The following is a 15,695-nucleotide window of genomic DNA, read 5'->3' as shown; positions in this document are numbered from 1 at the left end:
TTTACTTATAAATCCCGGAGGAATTGCCCTACTTAAAAGGATATAACTACGTTAATTATATATAGTACTAGCTAACTATTTAAATAGAAAATATTAATAATAATTTCCTAGTTAAAGTTAAGCTTATTATATAATTTAAATTTAAATTTGCGTGGGCTCTGCGTATTTATTTAGTATTAGTAATATACTTTTATTAACTACTCTAGCGCCCCTATTTCGATATTATTATTACTTAATTATTTTAGGAGGTTATATAGCCTCGTAATTAATAAGTACCTAAATCTCTGGTATAGTTTTCTAAGCTCACTTTCCGTTAAGTAATTAATTAACTTCGTATTATTAGTAAGCTTTATAAACGTATACCCTTATTATTATTTAACTATCTCGAAGTACTTATTACTAAAGATTTTATTCCTCGTATTATTAAATATAATACTTAGTTAATTTATATTTTTTAAATATAAGAGAAATAGGGTATTAATAAGTAAAATATAGAAAGTTATCGTTCCGAAGTGCGTCTTTATTTTTATTATACTTAGGGCGACGATTTCTTTACCTAGGCCGAAACTAATCCTCGTAATACCTACTATTAACGTATTAAGCGTTATTAGCGCGATCTTTTATAATACTTAGAATTACCCTTTTTTTCTAATTAACTATTACGATACCTTAGTATTTAGGATAATTTTATAAAAATTATTTAGGCCGTACTTTTTACTTACGTAAAATACTTATATAAGCTTAGTATTTAAGGGATTTAGGTAGTATAAAAAGGACCCCTCTAGCTACCCTTAGATATAGTTAGTACTATATTCTTTTTTTTTAAATATTAATAAAGAGAGCGTCTTTTTTTTAATTATTAAGAGAATAGGCTTTAGCCCTATTAGATTTACCTTTTTAGCCGCTTTTATATCCGTTATCTAAAGGACCTTCCCTTATTATCTATAAATAAAAGCCTACTTATTAAGAGCTTTTGCTACCCTTTATTCGTTTAGCCTCGTATATTTTTTAAAAACTAACGGGGCGAAAAAAGAGTAATTAATATTATCGATTTTATTATAATTTAATTCGTTAGTATAGGGGGTAAGATTTTCTTTATTTTCTAAATCTCTTATAGGGGGTATATACTTTAAGCTACTATTTCAGCTACTATTACTAAGTTTTATACCCCCAGATCTACCCTTATATATAATAAGGAATTAGTTAAACTAACGAGGGCTAGTTTTACTATTTACTACCCTTAACCTTTTATATTATTTATATAATTTAGTACGCTCTTCTTTAAAGTAGTTACTTAACTAATATTTATCTTTTTTATAAATATAGTATTACTTTTTCTATTACCCTACCCGTAAGTTAAATCTTTACTTATTTAACGAATCTAGGCCTCTTTATTAGCGATTACTATATCTAGCCTCTTTTTTTTTTTTATTATACGTTCGATTAATTTAATATTATTAATAAAGGCCGTCGTATACTTAGAGGTAGGTTTAGTATAGTATTCTTACTTTAATATTAAAGCTAGATTTTAGTTTTAAATAGAGCGTCTCGTAGTTTTTAAGTACCTAGTATAAAGTGATTTTTACTTCTAATATACGTTAAATTATGGTATAAAAATATCCGACTTTTTACTTATTTATTCCCTTATTTAGCTAGGTTTTTACTAGCTTATTAATTTAATTAATAAGCTCTTTAAGGATCTCTACTCGCAATTTACCCTCTATTATCCTAGCTATAAATATATAAAAAATCGCTCGTAGTTTAGATAAGAGCTCTAGGTTCTTATTATAAGTCTCGAAGCGGCTTTAGATTATATTAATTATACTAAAAAAGTCGTTTTAATCGAAATTACGTACCGCTTCGTAATAATAATTAGAGGCTTTACTTATAAGTACGATATTAATTACTAAATAGTATTAGTATTCCCTAATTTTAACTTTTTTATAATAATTATAAAATATTATTAAGGTTTTTTATAAGACTTTATACTTCCCCCTAGAGTATAATTTCTTTTTTAAGAAGATCTTTTTAAGGTCTATAAATTATTTCGTATTTATTATGAAATTTTCGGTCTTTATATACGATCCTTACGTCGCTACGTATTATTAATAACTTTAGGTCGTTTACTTCCTTTCTTATTAGCCGATTAGTACTAAATTTCGTATTAATAGCAGTGACGAGTTATAAATTAAAATAAGCGGAATTATTAATTATCGTACTTTTAGTATTATATTTTGCCCCGGTATATCCTCTTATAATAATAGATTTCTATTAATAATTATAGAGAGGAAATCTAAGTTACTTACCCTTTTTTTAAATTTATTAAAGCGATTATACGCTCTATTAACCTATACTTAGTTTTATAATATAAATTCCTCTTTTATAATTATTATTATTAGTATTTTATATAGCTCTTATGATTATAATTGCGCTAATAATACCCCTCGCCCGTAAAGGAATTTATTAATAGCTTTTATAATTCCTAGGCTTGCGCTTGCGAACTATTTATTTAGCTAGTAACTAAGGTCGTTTACGATTTTATAAAATAGAGGTTGCCCCTATAGCCCCTTTTTTTTATAAACTTTAGTTAAATAAATTAATACCGCGTTAATTTACTCGCCGTTAGGCTAATCCGTAATTTTATATATTTACGTTTTTTAATAGTCCGGGTTAATATTTACTTACTTATAAGGGATTAGGATTCTATTTAGGATCGGGTTTTGTCCTTTTTTTTTTTACTTTAACTTATTAAGGGTTATGCTCTAGCTTATGCCCGTATTAATAATTACTAGCGTGTTTAATCTTAATAAGGATATATTTAATCTGCGCGCTAGTTGTAATAAATCCGTGCTTTTGCTATTTAATAAATTTATTAAGGTTTAGGAAATTCCCGCTTCTTCTTACTATCTCGCTACTACTCTCGTTTTTATTATTTTTAATAATTACTATTACCCTTCTAAATCGCTAGCTATCGTACTTATTATAATCCTTTTTTTTATTTAGTATAAAAAGTAGGTTTTAATAGTTCTTTTTTATAATAATAGTAGTAAACGTTTATATTACTATAAGAAGATATAGTAATTAGTCTTAGGATTATTACTAGTTACTAATTTTTGCTATCCCGTACACTTCTAGCCTCCTAAGCCTCGTGCTTTTTATAATCTTTAAATAGCTTCTTTCCTTAACCTACCTCTTCTAGGGTAGTATTTTAAAAAAATAGTTAAAAATAAACGCCGAGCGGCTCGTAAAAGAGCTATATAAGCTATTAAAAACCGTATAAGGCCGTCAAGTATAATTAATAAAGTTAAGCCCTCTTTTTTATAAGATCGTATATTTTAAAAACTTATTAAAAATGCTTACTTATTATTTATATATAATAAGGTTAAATACTTTAGAGATCTTATTTTTTATAGCTTCTTAATACCCTATTTTATATCTTTTAAGTAGTCTTTTTTATAACTTAATTACGGTTAAGTAATTATTGCTTATTAATAATCCCTTTTATTACTTAGTTAATTTTTTAAAATTAGTAATCTCGCGCCGGGAGCTAATATAAAAAGAAGCCTTTAAGCGGCCTTTTAAAAAATTCTTTTTTTTCCCCTTTAAATCCTCGTTTTTTTAGCCTTTTTTTAAATTAATAATAACTTTAGTAAGAGGTCGTAGGACTATTTTAGGGTAGCTACTTTTTTTTTAAGTTAATCTCTAAGATTTATAATACTCTTAGCTCGATATTATTAAAACCTCTAAATCCCCTCCTCTCTTATTAAACCGTCCCCTATATTATATTCTTAAGTAATACCTAGGGAGTAATTAAGGGAGCTATAAAGAGGTTATTTAAATTACGGGTTTAAAATTATATTTATAAAATCCTCATAATAATAGATTTTCTTATATATTATAAATCTCTTAGCTTAATAACTCCTATAAGGTTATTTTTATTATTAAATAAGAATATTTACGTTTAGAGATCCCCTTTTTTAATTGCGCGGTGCTCTTTTATACCGTATTTTTATTAATTTAACCAGTTAATTTTTAATTATAGGCCGGCTATAGAAAAGTCGTTTAATAAAAAAGCTGCTCGGGGTAATAGTAAAAGGCTAATTACTTAAGCGGTTTTATTAATTAACGTAGTTTAACGTAATAAACGTTAACCTCTCGTAAATAGTAAAGGGCTATAATTACTTAATTCTATATAATATTTAAAAATCGCCTCTTTTTTTATTTATTTTTATAAGGTTAATTAGTACGAATTTCTTATTTTATATAGTATTAGGAGGTCGTTTCTTTTACGTAGCGAGATACCTTACTAATTTATAATAATAGAATTTAATTACTAATTAGTATTAGTATTTTTATTATAAGGTAGTTAGTTTGAACCGTAGTTAACGAAGAGATTAATTAAATTATATAAATATTTACGTAGGTATAAAAAGGAGGTTCTAACCGTAGGTTAGGCTGGCTATGATAATCGTAAATAGGGCCCCTAATTAGCCCCTGCGTAGTCGGCTGTATGCTGCGGTCGAATTAGACTTCTAATCCGATAACGGTCATCCATGATTGCCATCCACCAGTGCCCGTAACAGCGCACGTGCCGATGAGGGTCCTATCAAAGCTGTCAAGGCGTATCTCAATGTGACCACCGGCGGTTGCGGATGATACATTAGCAGTAAACTTTGCCGCTCCGTTTCCGAATTCGACGCCCTTGACTTTGATGTAGTCGCCATCGTTGATGAAGCCAACAGCCATACCACCTTCGCTGCAGACTTCCACTTCAATGCCCTGAGACCAAGCAATCAATTCTGCCTCTTGTCTTTCAAAAGCGTTTACGCCCTTTCTTTGAGCCGGGCCTTCGGTAGTCATCTTCATCTCTGGGATAGATCCATTGGACAGATAGCGAAAGCTCTCGACCGCAACAGATCGAGTAAACCCACCTCCACCTGGTAAAGCGCCGTTGTGGTAGAAGAAGTATGAGATGTCGCTGAAATCAACTACACCAGGATGGTTTGTAAAGCTGCCGCCCTCCGAGGGCATGACAATGCCTTGATAAGTCCATGGCCCTGTGATGGTAGGTCCCGTGCTGTAACGAATATCCTCCTGGCAACAAACAGCTGCATAGATCATGTAGTAGAGATCTCCTCGTTTGTAGGCCCAGGGACCTTCTTCAAAGGCTGTAGGACGCCCTGTGGTGTCATTCCGAGCGCCGAACCCATCAACCGTAAGCTCGACCTTTGTAATTTCGCCGCCGTATGAGATCATGTCTTCGTTGAGCTTGACATACCACAGATCCGGGTTGCCCCAGAACATGTAGGCTTGTCCGTCATCGTCAATGAACACGGTCGGGTCGATTTGGCCGTTGGCGAGAAGAGGGCCACCGATAGCATCGACAAATGGGCCAGTGACACTGTCGCTGACACCAACGCCGATGGACATGAGCCCCTCGTGACTGGTCACCGGAACGTAGAAGTAGTACTTCCCATTCCGGCCGATGACCTGGCCGGCCCAGGCATTGGCACTGGCCCAAGAAAATGCGCTGATATTCATGGGGCTGCCATGATGTTGCCAGTTGACCATGTCCGCCGAGGAGAAGAGAAGCCACTCTCTCATGTCGAAGTTTGTTGAGCCATCCTCGTCGTGGCCAGTAAAAAGATAGACTCGGTCGTTGACAACCAGAGGAGCATGATCCGCAGTGTAGGACGTTTGAACAATAGGGTTGTCAGCTTGAACCGTGCCGAAACTGCAAAGAAGGACCGAAGAAAGCAGCAGAGCGTGCTTCAAACACCAGCTGTGGGGATTCGTCATCATGAAGAAGTATTTTCCAGTGATGGAGTGTTTCCAGTGCGATTGTTCTCGAAAGAGTGATGGCATTCGCAAGTTGATCTGATAAACTGAAAGTAGTGTGATGTTGAGTTACGAGTCCAAAGACTATTGATATAGTATATTTCCCTGCGTAATATATACAATTTTGATTGTAACTTTTAGCATTGTCCATCGTACGACTAGAGCCTGCACGATTCTATCTGATAGAAATGTTATACCACAAGTAGATGCTGGTGTAACATAAGTATTTCTCCGTCCACCTGCACTACGCCGGGTGCGGATAAAACTTGCAATGACCAACCGCGTCAATCGGATCCTACCGTTACTGCGGGTACCACGAGGTCGCACAGATATGCGGAAGAGGCGACGGTATTGGTCTCGGCAGACCAGCAGCGAAGGGCACGCTGCAGATCTTGGGAAGCTTTTTTTCACGGAATATGCTCAAGTCTATTTCTCTACCCACTTGAACACAAAAAATACTGGACCTTGTTAATAACCGACATTAGAGGCACCCTCATGTGACCAGTTGTCACATATTTACCTGCCTTGCCCACTCCAGCCACCTCAATTGCCAGAGCTCGTCCCCTACAGTCATTGCCTCATGACGAATCGTTTCAGTCTCGGGATAGACGCCGGAAAATTGTTTACAATGCAAGGCCAGTAGCATTTCCTCCCATGTGTCTAGCCAGTTTACATGGCACATACTATGACTTGAACCCGAACGCCTTGGTAGGATGTAGAAGAAGGCCGAGTAGGTAGATCATGGGCCCGTTTAGCAAAACCTGAGCTGCAATGTAACCATGGATTCTTGTCACCCCTCTTGAGTCTCTCGATTTCGGTGAGACCATCTCGGTTTTGTCATCGGCAGCCTCAAAGGTCAATCAATGAGGCTTGGCGATGTTGTGTCTCTACCCTGCCTTGATCACCAACGAGACATTGGGGGTTGAAAATGAAATTTGATCGTGGCGTTGCAGCATCAGAGCCTTCGATGAAGGCCCTGTTTATATCATAGAAGTATTCATACTTCTGCTTCTAAGTCAAAATCACGACTGCCACATTGTTTTTCGAGGCTCAAGGGTGCGCGTAGGTGGATGTGGAGAGCCAACGCCTCTCAAAGTATTTTGCACGCTTGATTACAATCAAACCGAGTCGATTATCAAGGTGGATCCATCCATAGTTGTCGTGATCAGAGTCGCTCTCATTCTCTATTCGGTGGACGTTTGTGGGCTTCCGTAGTTGAGGTTGATATTGTTAGAGCCTAGATGTCATATTCGTAGTCCAGCTGCAAGCTCGCTGCTTCGCTTTCGCTGCCTGAACCTTGCTTCTGAAAGCAACGGAGATTTTTGTCGAGGTAATAATAGTCTCACCTTGAGGTAGGCTGAAGAGGAAACATCAAGCTCAACATTAGAGTGATTATATTATGAGGCTCGAGAATATTTTAGGTAGAGCCCGTCTCTGCATGTTGGTATCCCTATTATAGGGTAGTTAGTTCGAACCGTAGTTAATAAAGAGATTAATTAAACTATATAAATATTTGCGTAGGTATAAAAAGGAGGTTCTAATTATAAGTTAAGCTAGCTACGATAATCGTAAATAGGGCCCCTAATTAGCCCCTACGTAGTTAGCTATATACTGCGGTCGAATTAGATTTCTAATTTAATACTAACTTTCTCTTTTTTTTATTAATTTAATTACTACGGTTAGAGGTATAATTCGACCTCGGGCCCGTTTACTAAGTCGTTTCCTTTTCCCCCTTTTCTCTTTTTTTTTTATATAACCTATCCCTCTATTTATATAATAACTTTTCCGCTACTTACGAATTATTTTAATCCCTTATTTAGTACTACTTTTATAAAAACGTTTACGAAGTTATTTTTATTATTAATCTAACGGATCTCGAGTATCTCGTACCTTTCGTACGATTACCTAAGGGCTATAATATTAATTATAAGCTTCTTTTTTTTTTTTATTCTTAATTTAACGAAGTATTTATATAGCGAGTAGGAATCGGTATAAATAACTATTAGAATAGGTAAAAGGCTAATTCGATTAGTAATCTTCTTTAGTATTATTAAAATTATATAAGAGAGGTTAACGCCGTTAATTATATTATATACTTCTAACGCTAATATACTTCTTATTACTTACTTACTTTTAATTAACGAGTAATAGATTATATTATTATATATAGTAAATTCGCTCTTACTTATACTCTTATTAACTAAGATAATAATATACCTTAATTACGAAATAAGGTCGTTATTATTTATAAATAACCTATTAATAAAGACGTAAAGCTTATTAGTTATAAGGTTGATTAGGTAATAAATAAGACCTCGATTAAGATTTATTTATTACTATTTAAGCCACTTATTAAGTACCTCGACGTCTTATTTAATTAGATTTATAATTTACGCTACCTTAGCGTAGTTAAAAATCCCCTTAGGCTAATAAATATTTATAATATATACCCCTCGTACGAGCTTAGCCTTATACTACTTTTTAACGTTAGTTACGTTCGGATTAATAAGGTTAATCTTCTTACCCTACCCTTTTTATTAAAAAATAACGGTTTCCCTTTTAATTATAAAAATCCCGCTATTAAATACTAAGGGGGTATTTATTATAAAGACCTCTTTTAGCTTTACTATAAAGCCCGCTTTTTAAAGCTCCTTATTCTCCTTTTTTATAAAGTTAATATTAAATAGGCTTAATATATCGTCGGTTTATATTTTAATAATCCTAAATTAGTCGCCTTCGTACTCCGTAATTAATAAGTACGGGTTATATATAAAAGTAACTATTAATAGTTAATTAATATAAAAATCGTAATAAGTAGCTTACTAATAAGTACCCGATTTTACGAGCCTATATAGTAGCTTAAGTACTTTAATAATCGTGCTTTTTAAGTACTTACTAGTTATTTCTTTTAGTAAATAGGCTAGGATTTTCCTTATGAGCCCTGTGGCTAATTAAGTATAGGCCTAAGTAATATTATAGCTCTAAATCTCGTATCCCTTCTTTTATAATAATACTATTAGTACTGTTATTAATTATTAGCTATAGCGCTATATAGTAAGCGATTATATAAGTAGCGTTGCTTTTTTAATATTACCGTACCCCTAAATTACGTATTTAGACTTCTCGTACGGCTAGGGTATTCCTTTTTTTTTAATCTTACGAACTATTCGTAATTTAAATATATAGAGGTTTATATATTTTTTTAAGTTATATAAGATAAATTAATAGACCCCTCGATTATAAAGAGTATTTACTTTAATAAGATCCGATCCCTTATATAGTTTTTTAATAATTATAATTACGCCTTTTTTACGTAGTTTAATTACTAGCTTAAAATCGGCTTTTTTTTTATTATATAAAAAGTATTAATTACCTCGTTACTAATAATAAATTACCGCGTTAGGGCTTATCGTTATAGTCTTTTATAACGTCTCGCTAGTAGTATTAGTACCCTTTTAGTAATTTCCTTTTCCTCGTTATTTATTAATACTACTATAATAATTTCGTTAAGGATGATTTCCTATACCTTTACTACGGGTTATATAGTTTCCCCTAGCTCTTTTTCTTTTTATAAGTTAAAAATTACCTCGTTAGGATCTATATAGTACGGTTTAACTACTATAATTAATACTTCGAGTAGCTAGTCGCAATTTCTTATAACTATATAAGAGCGCTCATTAATAAAAATTAACTTATATAGCCTAGCTTACTATTAGGTAATTTTATACTATACTTATATATTTAAATTTAGTAATATATCTAAATTACCCCCTATATTAGGCCTATTATATATAATAATTACCTCGTTAACTTATTTTTTTACGCTTATTTCGCGTAGTACTTATATTACTTTTTTAATTACTCGGGCTCGTTAGCTTATACCTAGCGACGGTAGCGAGGCTAAGGTCGTTCTTAAATATACTCTAAATATTAATAACGTTAATATAAGTCCGTTAGGCCCTATAGTATTATTATAGCATTTAAGTACTATCTAAATATATTCGTCGTTAATAAAATCTAGATTTTCCTCTTTAATAATTTTAAACGCCCTTTTTAACTACTAATATGCCCTTTTTACCTTTCTAATACTATAGTACGCTTTAATAAGTACGACTTTTAGCTATATACTATAGGCCGTCGTATTATCCCTAAATTCTACTAACTTAAAGCTAGTACTAGCGTCAGTTCTAATACCGTCTAGCGGTCCCTAATATATATTAATCTAGCTTTTTTATAAGGCTACTTATACTATTTTTATTTATAAATCCTAGAGAAATTGCCCTACTTAAAAGGATATAATTACGTTAATTATATATAGTACTAGCTAACTATTTAAATAAAAAATATTAATAACGATTTCCTAATTAAAGTTAAGCTCATTACGTAATTTAAACTTAAATTTGCGTAGGCTCTGCGCATTTATTTAGTATTAATAATATACTTTTATTAACTACTCTAGCGCCCTTATTTCGATATTATTATTATTTAATTACTTTAGGAGGTTATATAGCCTCGTGACTAACGGGTACTCGAATCTTTAGTATAATTTTCTAAGCTTACTTTTTATTAAGTAATTAATTAACTTTATATTATTAGTAAGCTTTATAAATACATACTCCTATTATCATTTAACTATTTTAAAATACTTACTACTAGAGATTCTATTCCTTATATTATTAAATATAATACCTAGTCGATCTATATTTTTTAAATATAAGAGAAATAGGGTATTAATAGGTAAAATATAAAAAATTATCGTTCCGAAGTACGTCTCTACTTTTATTATACCTAGGGTAACGATTTCCTTACTTAGGCCGAAACTAATCCTTATAATACCTACCGTTAACGTATTAAGCGTTATTAATACGATCTTTTACAGCGCTTAGAATTACCCTTTTTTTCTAATTAACTATTATAATACCCTAGTATTTAGGATAATCTTATAGAAATTATTTAAGCCGTACCTTTCGCTCGTATAGAATACTTATATAAGCTTAGTATTTAAAGGATCTAGGTAATATAAAAAGGACCCCTCTAGCTACCCCTAAATATACTTAGTACTATATTCCTTTTCTTTAAATATTAATAAAAAGAGCGTCTTCTTCTTAATTATTAAAAAAATAAGCTTCGGCTTTATTAAATTCGCCCTTTTAGCCACCTCTATATCCGTTATTTAAGGGACCTTCCCTTACTATTTATAAATAAAAGCCTATTTATTAAGAGCTTTTATTACTTTCTATTCGTTTAGCCTTATATATCCTTTAAAAGCTAATGGGGTAAAAAAAGAGTAGTTAATATCGTCGATTTCGTTATAATCTAATTCGTTAGTATAGGGGGTAAGATCTTCTTTATTTTCTAAATTTTCTATAGGGGGTATATACTTTAGGCCGCTACTTTAGCTACTATTACTAAGTTCTGTACCCCTAGATCTACCCTTATATATAATAAGGAATTAGTTAAACTAACGAGGGCTAGTTTTATTATTTACTACCCTCGACTTTTTATACTATTTATATAATTTAATACGCTCTTTTTTAAAATAGTTATTTAATTAATATCTATCCTTTTTATAAATATAATATTACTTCTTTTATTACTTTATTTATAAGTTAAATCTCTGCCTATTTAACGAATTTAAGCCTCCTTACTAGCGATTACCGTATTTAGCCTCTTTTCCTTTCTTATTATACGTTCGATCGACTTAATATTACTAATAAGGGCTATCGTATATTTAGAAATAAGTTTAGCGTAGCATTCTTATTTTAATATTAAAACTAGATCTTAGCCTTAAATATAACGTCTTATAGTTTTTAAGTACTTAGTATAGGGTTATTTTTATTTTTAATATACGCTAAATTATAATATAAAAATATCTAACTTTCTACTCGTTTATCCCCTTATTTAACTAGGTTTTCGCTAGCTTATTAATTCGATTAATAAGCTTTTTAAGGATCTCTACTCGCGATTTACCCTCTATTATCCTAGCTATAAATATAAAAAAAATCGCTCGTAGCTTAAATAAGAGCTCTAGGTTCTTATTATAAGTCTCGAAGCGGCTTTAGATTACGTTAATTATACTAAAAAAGTCGTTTTAATTAAAATTACGTACCGCTTTATAATAATAATTAAAGGCTTTACTTATAAGTACGATATTAATTACTAAATAGTACTAGTATTTTCTAATTCTGACTTTTTTATAATAATTATAAAATATCGTTAGGGTTTTTTATAAGACCTTATACTTCCCCTTAAAATATAATTTCTCTTTTAAAAAGATCTTTTTAAAGTTTATAAATTACTTCGTATTTATTATTAAATTTTTAGTATTTATATACGATCCCTATGTCGCTACGTACTATTAGTAACTTTAGGTCGTTTACCTCTTTTTTTATTAGCCGATCGGTGCCGAATTTCGTATTAATAATAGTAACGAGTTATAAATTAAAATAGGCAAAATTATTAATTATTATATTTTTAGTACTATATTTTGCCCCGGTATATCCTTTTATAATAATAGATTTCTATTAATAATTATAAAGAAGAAATCTGGGTCGTTTACTTTTTTTTTAAATTTATTAAAGTAATTATATACTCTATCAACTTATACTTAGTTCTATAATACGAATTCCTCTTTTATAATTATTATTATTAATATTTCGTATAGTTCTTATAATTATAATTACGCTAATAATACCCCTCGCTTATAAAAGAATTTATTAACTACTTTTACGATTCTTAAGCTTGCGCTCGTAAACTATTTATCTAGTTAGTAGCTAAGGTTATTTATAATCTCGTAAAATAGGGGTTACCCCTATAGCCCCTTTTTCTTATAAACCTTAGTTAAATAGATTAATACTACGTTAATTTACTTACCGTTAGGCTAATCCGTAATTTTATATATTTACGTCCCCTAATAGTCTAGGTTAATATTTATTTATTTATAAAGGATTAGGATTCTATTTAGGATCGGGTTTCGTCCTTTTCTTTTTTACTCTAACTTACTAAGGGTCGTGCTCTAGCTTATACCCATATTAGCGGTTGCTAGCGTATTTAATTTTAATAAAAATATATTTAATCTGCGCGCTAGTTATAATAAATCCGTACTTTTACTACCTAACGAATTTATTAAGATCTAAGAAATTCCCACTTCTTTTTACTATCTCGCTACTACTCTCGTTTTTATTATTTTTAGCGATTATTACTACCCTTTTAGATTACTAGCTATCGTACTTACTAAGATCCTCCTCTTTATTTAATATAAAAAAGTAGGTTTTAGTAGTTCCTTTTAATAATAATAGCGGCAAACGTTTATATTACTATAAAAAGATATAATAATTAATCTTAGGATCTTTACTAATTAATTTTTAATTACAGGCCGGCTATAAAAAAGTCGTTTAGTAAAAAAGCTACTCGGGGTAATAATAAAAGGCTAGTTACTCAAGCAGTTCTATTAATTAACGTAGTTTAACGTAATAAACATTAACCTCTTATAAATAATAAAGGGCTACGATTACTTAATTCCGTATAGTATTTAAGAATTGCCTCTTTTTTTATCTACTTTTATAAAGTTAATTAGTATAAATCTCTTATTCTATATAGTATTAAGAGGTTATCTCTTTTATATAATAAGATACCTTACTAATTTATAATAGTAGAATTTAATTACTACTTAGTATTAGTATCCTTATTATAAGGTAGTTAGTTCGAACCGTAGTTAACGAAGAGATTAATTAAATTATATAAATATCTACGTAGGTGTAAAAAGGAGGTTCTAACCGTAGGTTAGGCTGGCTATAATAATCGTAAATAGGGCCCCCAATTGGCCCCTGCGCAGTCGGCTGTATGCCGCGGTCGAATTGGACTTCCAATCCGACACTGCAGCATCTTATGACCGCTTGCGAGCACTGTTTTCGACCTTGATCTCAATTGTTTTAGTGATCCCTGAGGTGATAGTACAATCAATCATGCCAAAATCGCGGGTACTCCTGTCGGAGCCGTCGCTTACGTTCTCTGGCGGGAAGAGCGACGATCGGCTTGTTCCGGACTCCCTTCGAACCTGTAAATTCACTCTCTTTCCACCGCTCCATACGGAGGCGACTTGTGTACCATTGTCTCCAGCTGAAGGCAGACGCTCTTGACTTGAGTTTCGCCTATTCGCAAGCCGAAAAGAAGAATTCTCATGAGTCGTTTGCTCATGCACAAGACGGGATGCCAGGATGTCAATGCTGCAACGGAAATTAGTCCTTCAAATCAACTAAGTCAATGAACAGTAAAGCTTACAAGATCATCACCGGAAACATACACTCAAGTGTGTAAACAAATCTGTCGATCTGGCCTGCCACTGTCCGGGCTTGCTGAACTGCGGGCTGGAAAAAGTAGGTGACTGCTCTCGTGACTCCGATTAATGCCAGGATGGCAAGGCGGATCTCTGTGCTTCGCATCAAATGCTGGAAGAGAGTCGGCGCGATTGATGCCCCTTGCGATATTGACTTTGCCGCCGCAAACTTGCGCAGGAGGAAGAAAGCGCTGAGACACTCAAGCACAGCTAAGGATGAGAAGTAGCCAACATGGAGACCGTTGATGGTCGGCATTAGATCAGACTCTCCGTTCACGAGTATCTTCACCCGGGAAACCAGTATCATCATCCTGAGAACAAAGATGGCCCCTATCACTATCCAGAAAAGAGTCATGAAAATGATACGGTCGCGGCTGCGCAGAACGCGGGTGAGAATAGCATAACTGTAGAATGAAATGCCTGCTTCTTGAATCTGAAGTTAAATTAGATTGAAGTCTATCCATATGAGCCTTTACTAAAAAGAAAATGCAAACGCGGCGTACCATCCACATGACATCCGCAACACCAGACGCAACCGCCGTATTCAAGATGGGGTAGTCTGCATAGAAGCTGTAATAACATAACCCATTTGCGATAGAGCCTGCGACAGAAACAACAATGGGTATAAGTGATACGGGCGAAAAGGCCGTGATGCCAGCAATGATGAAGCCAAAAAGTGTGTTGGCCACGCCGATAGTGCTCAAGATGGCCCAGCTTGTCTCGAAGTAAACGATGGCCATCGCGGCGCCTTGGGTTGCAGGCGCATATGCAACTTCGCAGGGTCAAAGCTTTCACATTACGGCCTCCACATTTGTCTTATACACTTTTTGATGCGCGACGGGCGCAGTCAGGAACATAGAACGCCCGCTACGCCCCCCCCCCCTTCTTACTGCAGAAAGCTGAATCTGTTACGTAGACACCATTTCCGGATCCTTCTCTTGCGCTCCAATGGTTCCCTTCCGAGCCACATCTTGGATTTGTGGCTGGCATCAGGATTCGACGCGCGCCAATGAGCATTGCGGAGGGCTTGGACTAATACCGGTTTGTGGGGTGAAAGCTGGGGTAGACATGAATGATCGCCTAGAACATGCGCCTATTTCCCCAGCTTTTGTCCGCTCAACGGCTTGATTGGTTCCCCGGTGATTGTCATCATTACCATCACTGCAAGGTCGTATCACCACCGTTGAAGCCGGTGGGATATATCTTTCCCCGCCTGCGGCCTTCAAATGAGAATCTTTTCACGCCTTCTCTACTCGATTATACAGTCGCACAGTTGCCTGAGGCCTTGTTGACGTCCCTAAAACGTATACCATGTCCCTCCAGATCCATGCCCATGCATGTTGGATCACACGAGAGATGGTTCACGCGTGTCTGGCAGTTTTGCGCTAGACAAGTTACATACAACCTTGGAGACAGGAAGGGAATAACGAGACCATTATACCCAGAATCTTGCAGGTTGAGTGGCAGCCAACAGAGGTTGGTCAGACGACTCTTTGACCTTTTGTGTAAGCATGGACGTCTT

The 15,695-nt window shown here is 33.6% G+C and overlaps 3 protein-coding genes across 3 annotated transcripts; all 3 read right to left on the bottom strand.

The window, feature by feature from the left end:
- Positions 1 to 4,524: 4,524 nt before the first annotated feature.
- CLUP02_18220 (uncharacterized protein) lies at positions 4,525 to 5,865 on the bottom strand (the record flags this gene model as incomplete). The annotated part of the gene is made up of 1 exon (XM_049297122.1): positions 4,525 to 5,865. The coding sequence occupies one exon, from the start codon at positions 5,863 to 5,865 to the stop codon at positions 4,525 to 4,527; it is 1,341 nt and encodes a 446-aa protein (XP_049138346.1).
- A 4,597-nt stretch (positions 5,866 to 10,462) lies between these two features.
- On the bottom strand, positions 10,463 to 10,696 carry CLUP02_18219 (uncharacterized protein; the record flags this gene model as incomplete). Its single annotated transcript, XM_049297121.1, has 1 exon — positions 10,463 to 10,696. A coding segment is annotated over one exon (234 nt), but the record flags the coding sequence as incomplete, so codon positions are not given.
- A 3,206-nt stretch (positions 10,697 to 13,902) lies between these two features.
- Positions 13,903 to 14,913, bottom strand: CLUP02_18218 (uncharacterized protein; the record flags this gene model as incomplete). The annotated part of the gene is made up of 3 exons (XM_049297120.1): positions 13,903 to 13,988; positions 14,141 to 14,606; positions 14,677 to 14,913. The coding sequence occupies 3 exons, from the start codon at positions 14,911 to 14,913 to the stop codon at positions 13,903 to 13,905; spliced, it is 789 nt and encodes a 262-aa protein (XP_049138344.1).
- Between the last annotated feature and the right edge of the window lie 782 nt (positions 14,914 to 15,695).

The sequence above is a fragment of the Colletotrichum lupini genome, chromosome 10, assembly GCF_023278565.1.
Source record: "Colletotrichum lupini chromosome 10, complete sequence".
Classification (NCBI taxonomy): Eukaryota; Fungi; Ascomycota; class Sordariomycetes; order Glomerellales; family Glomerellaceae; genus Colletotrichum; species Colletotrichum lupini.
The sequence above is the reverse complement of the archived record's forward strand: the minus strand, read 5'-3'. Positions and strand labels throughout refer to the sequence as shown.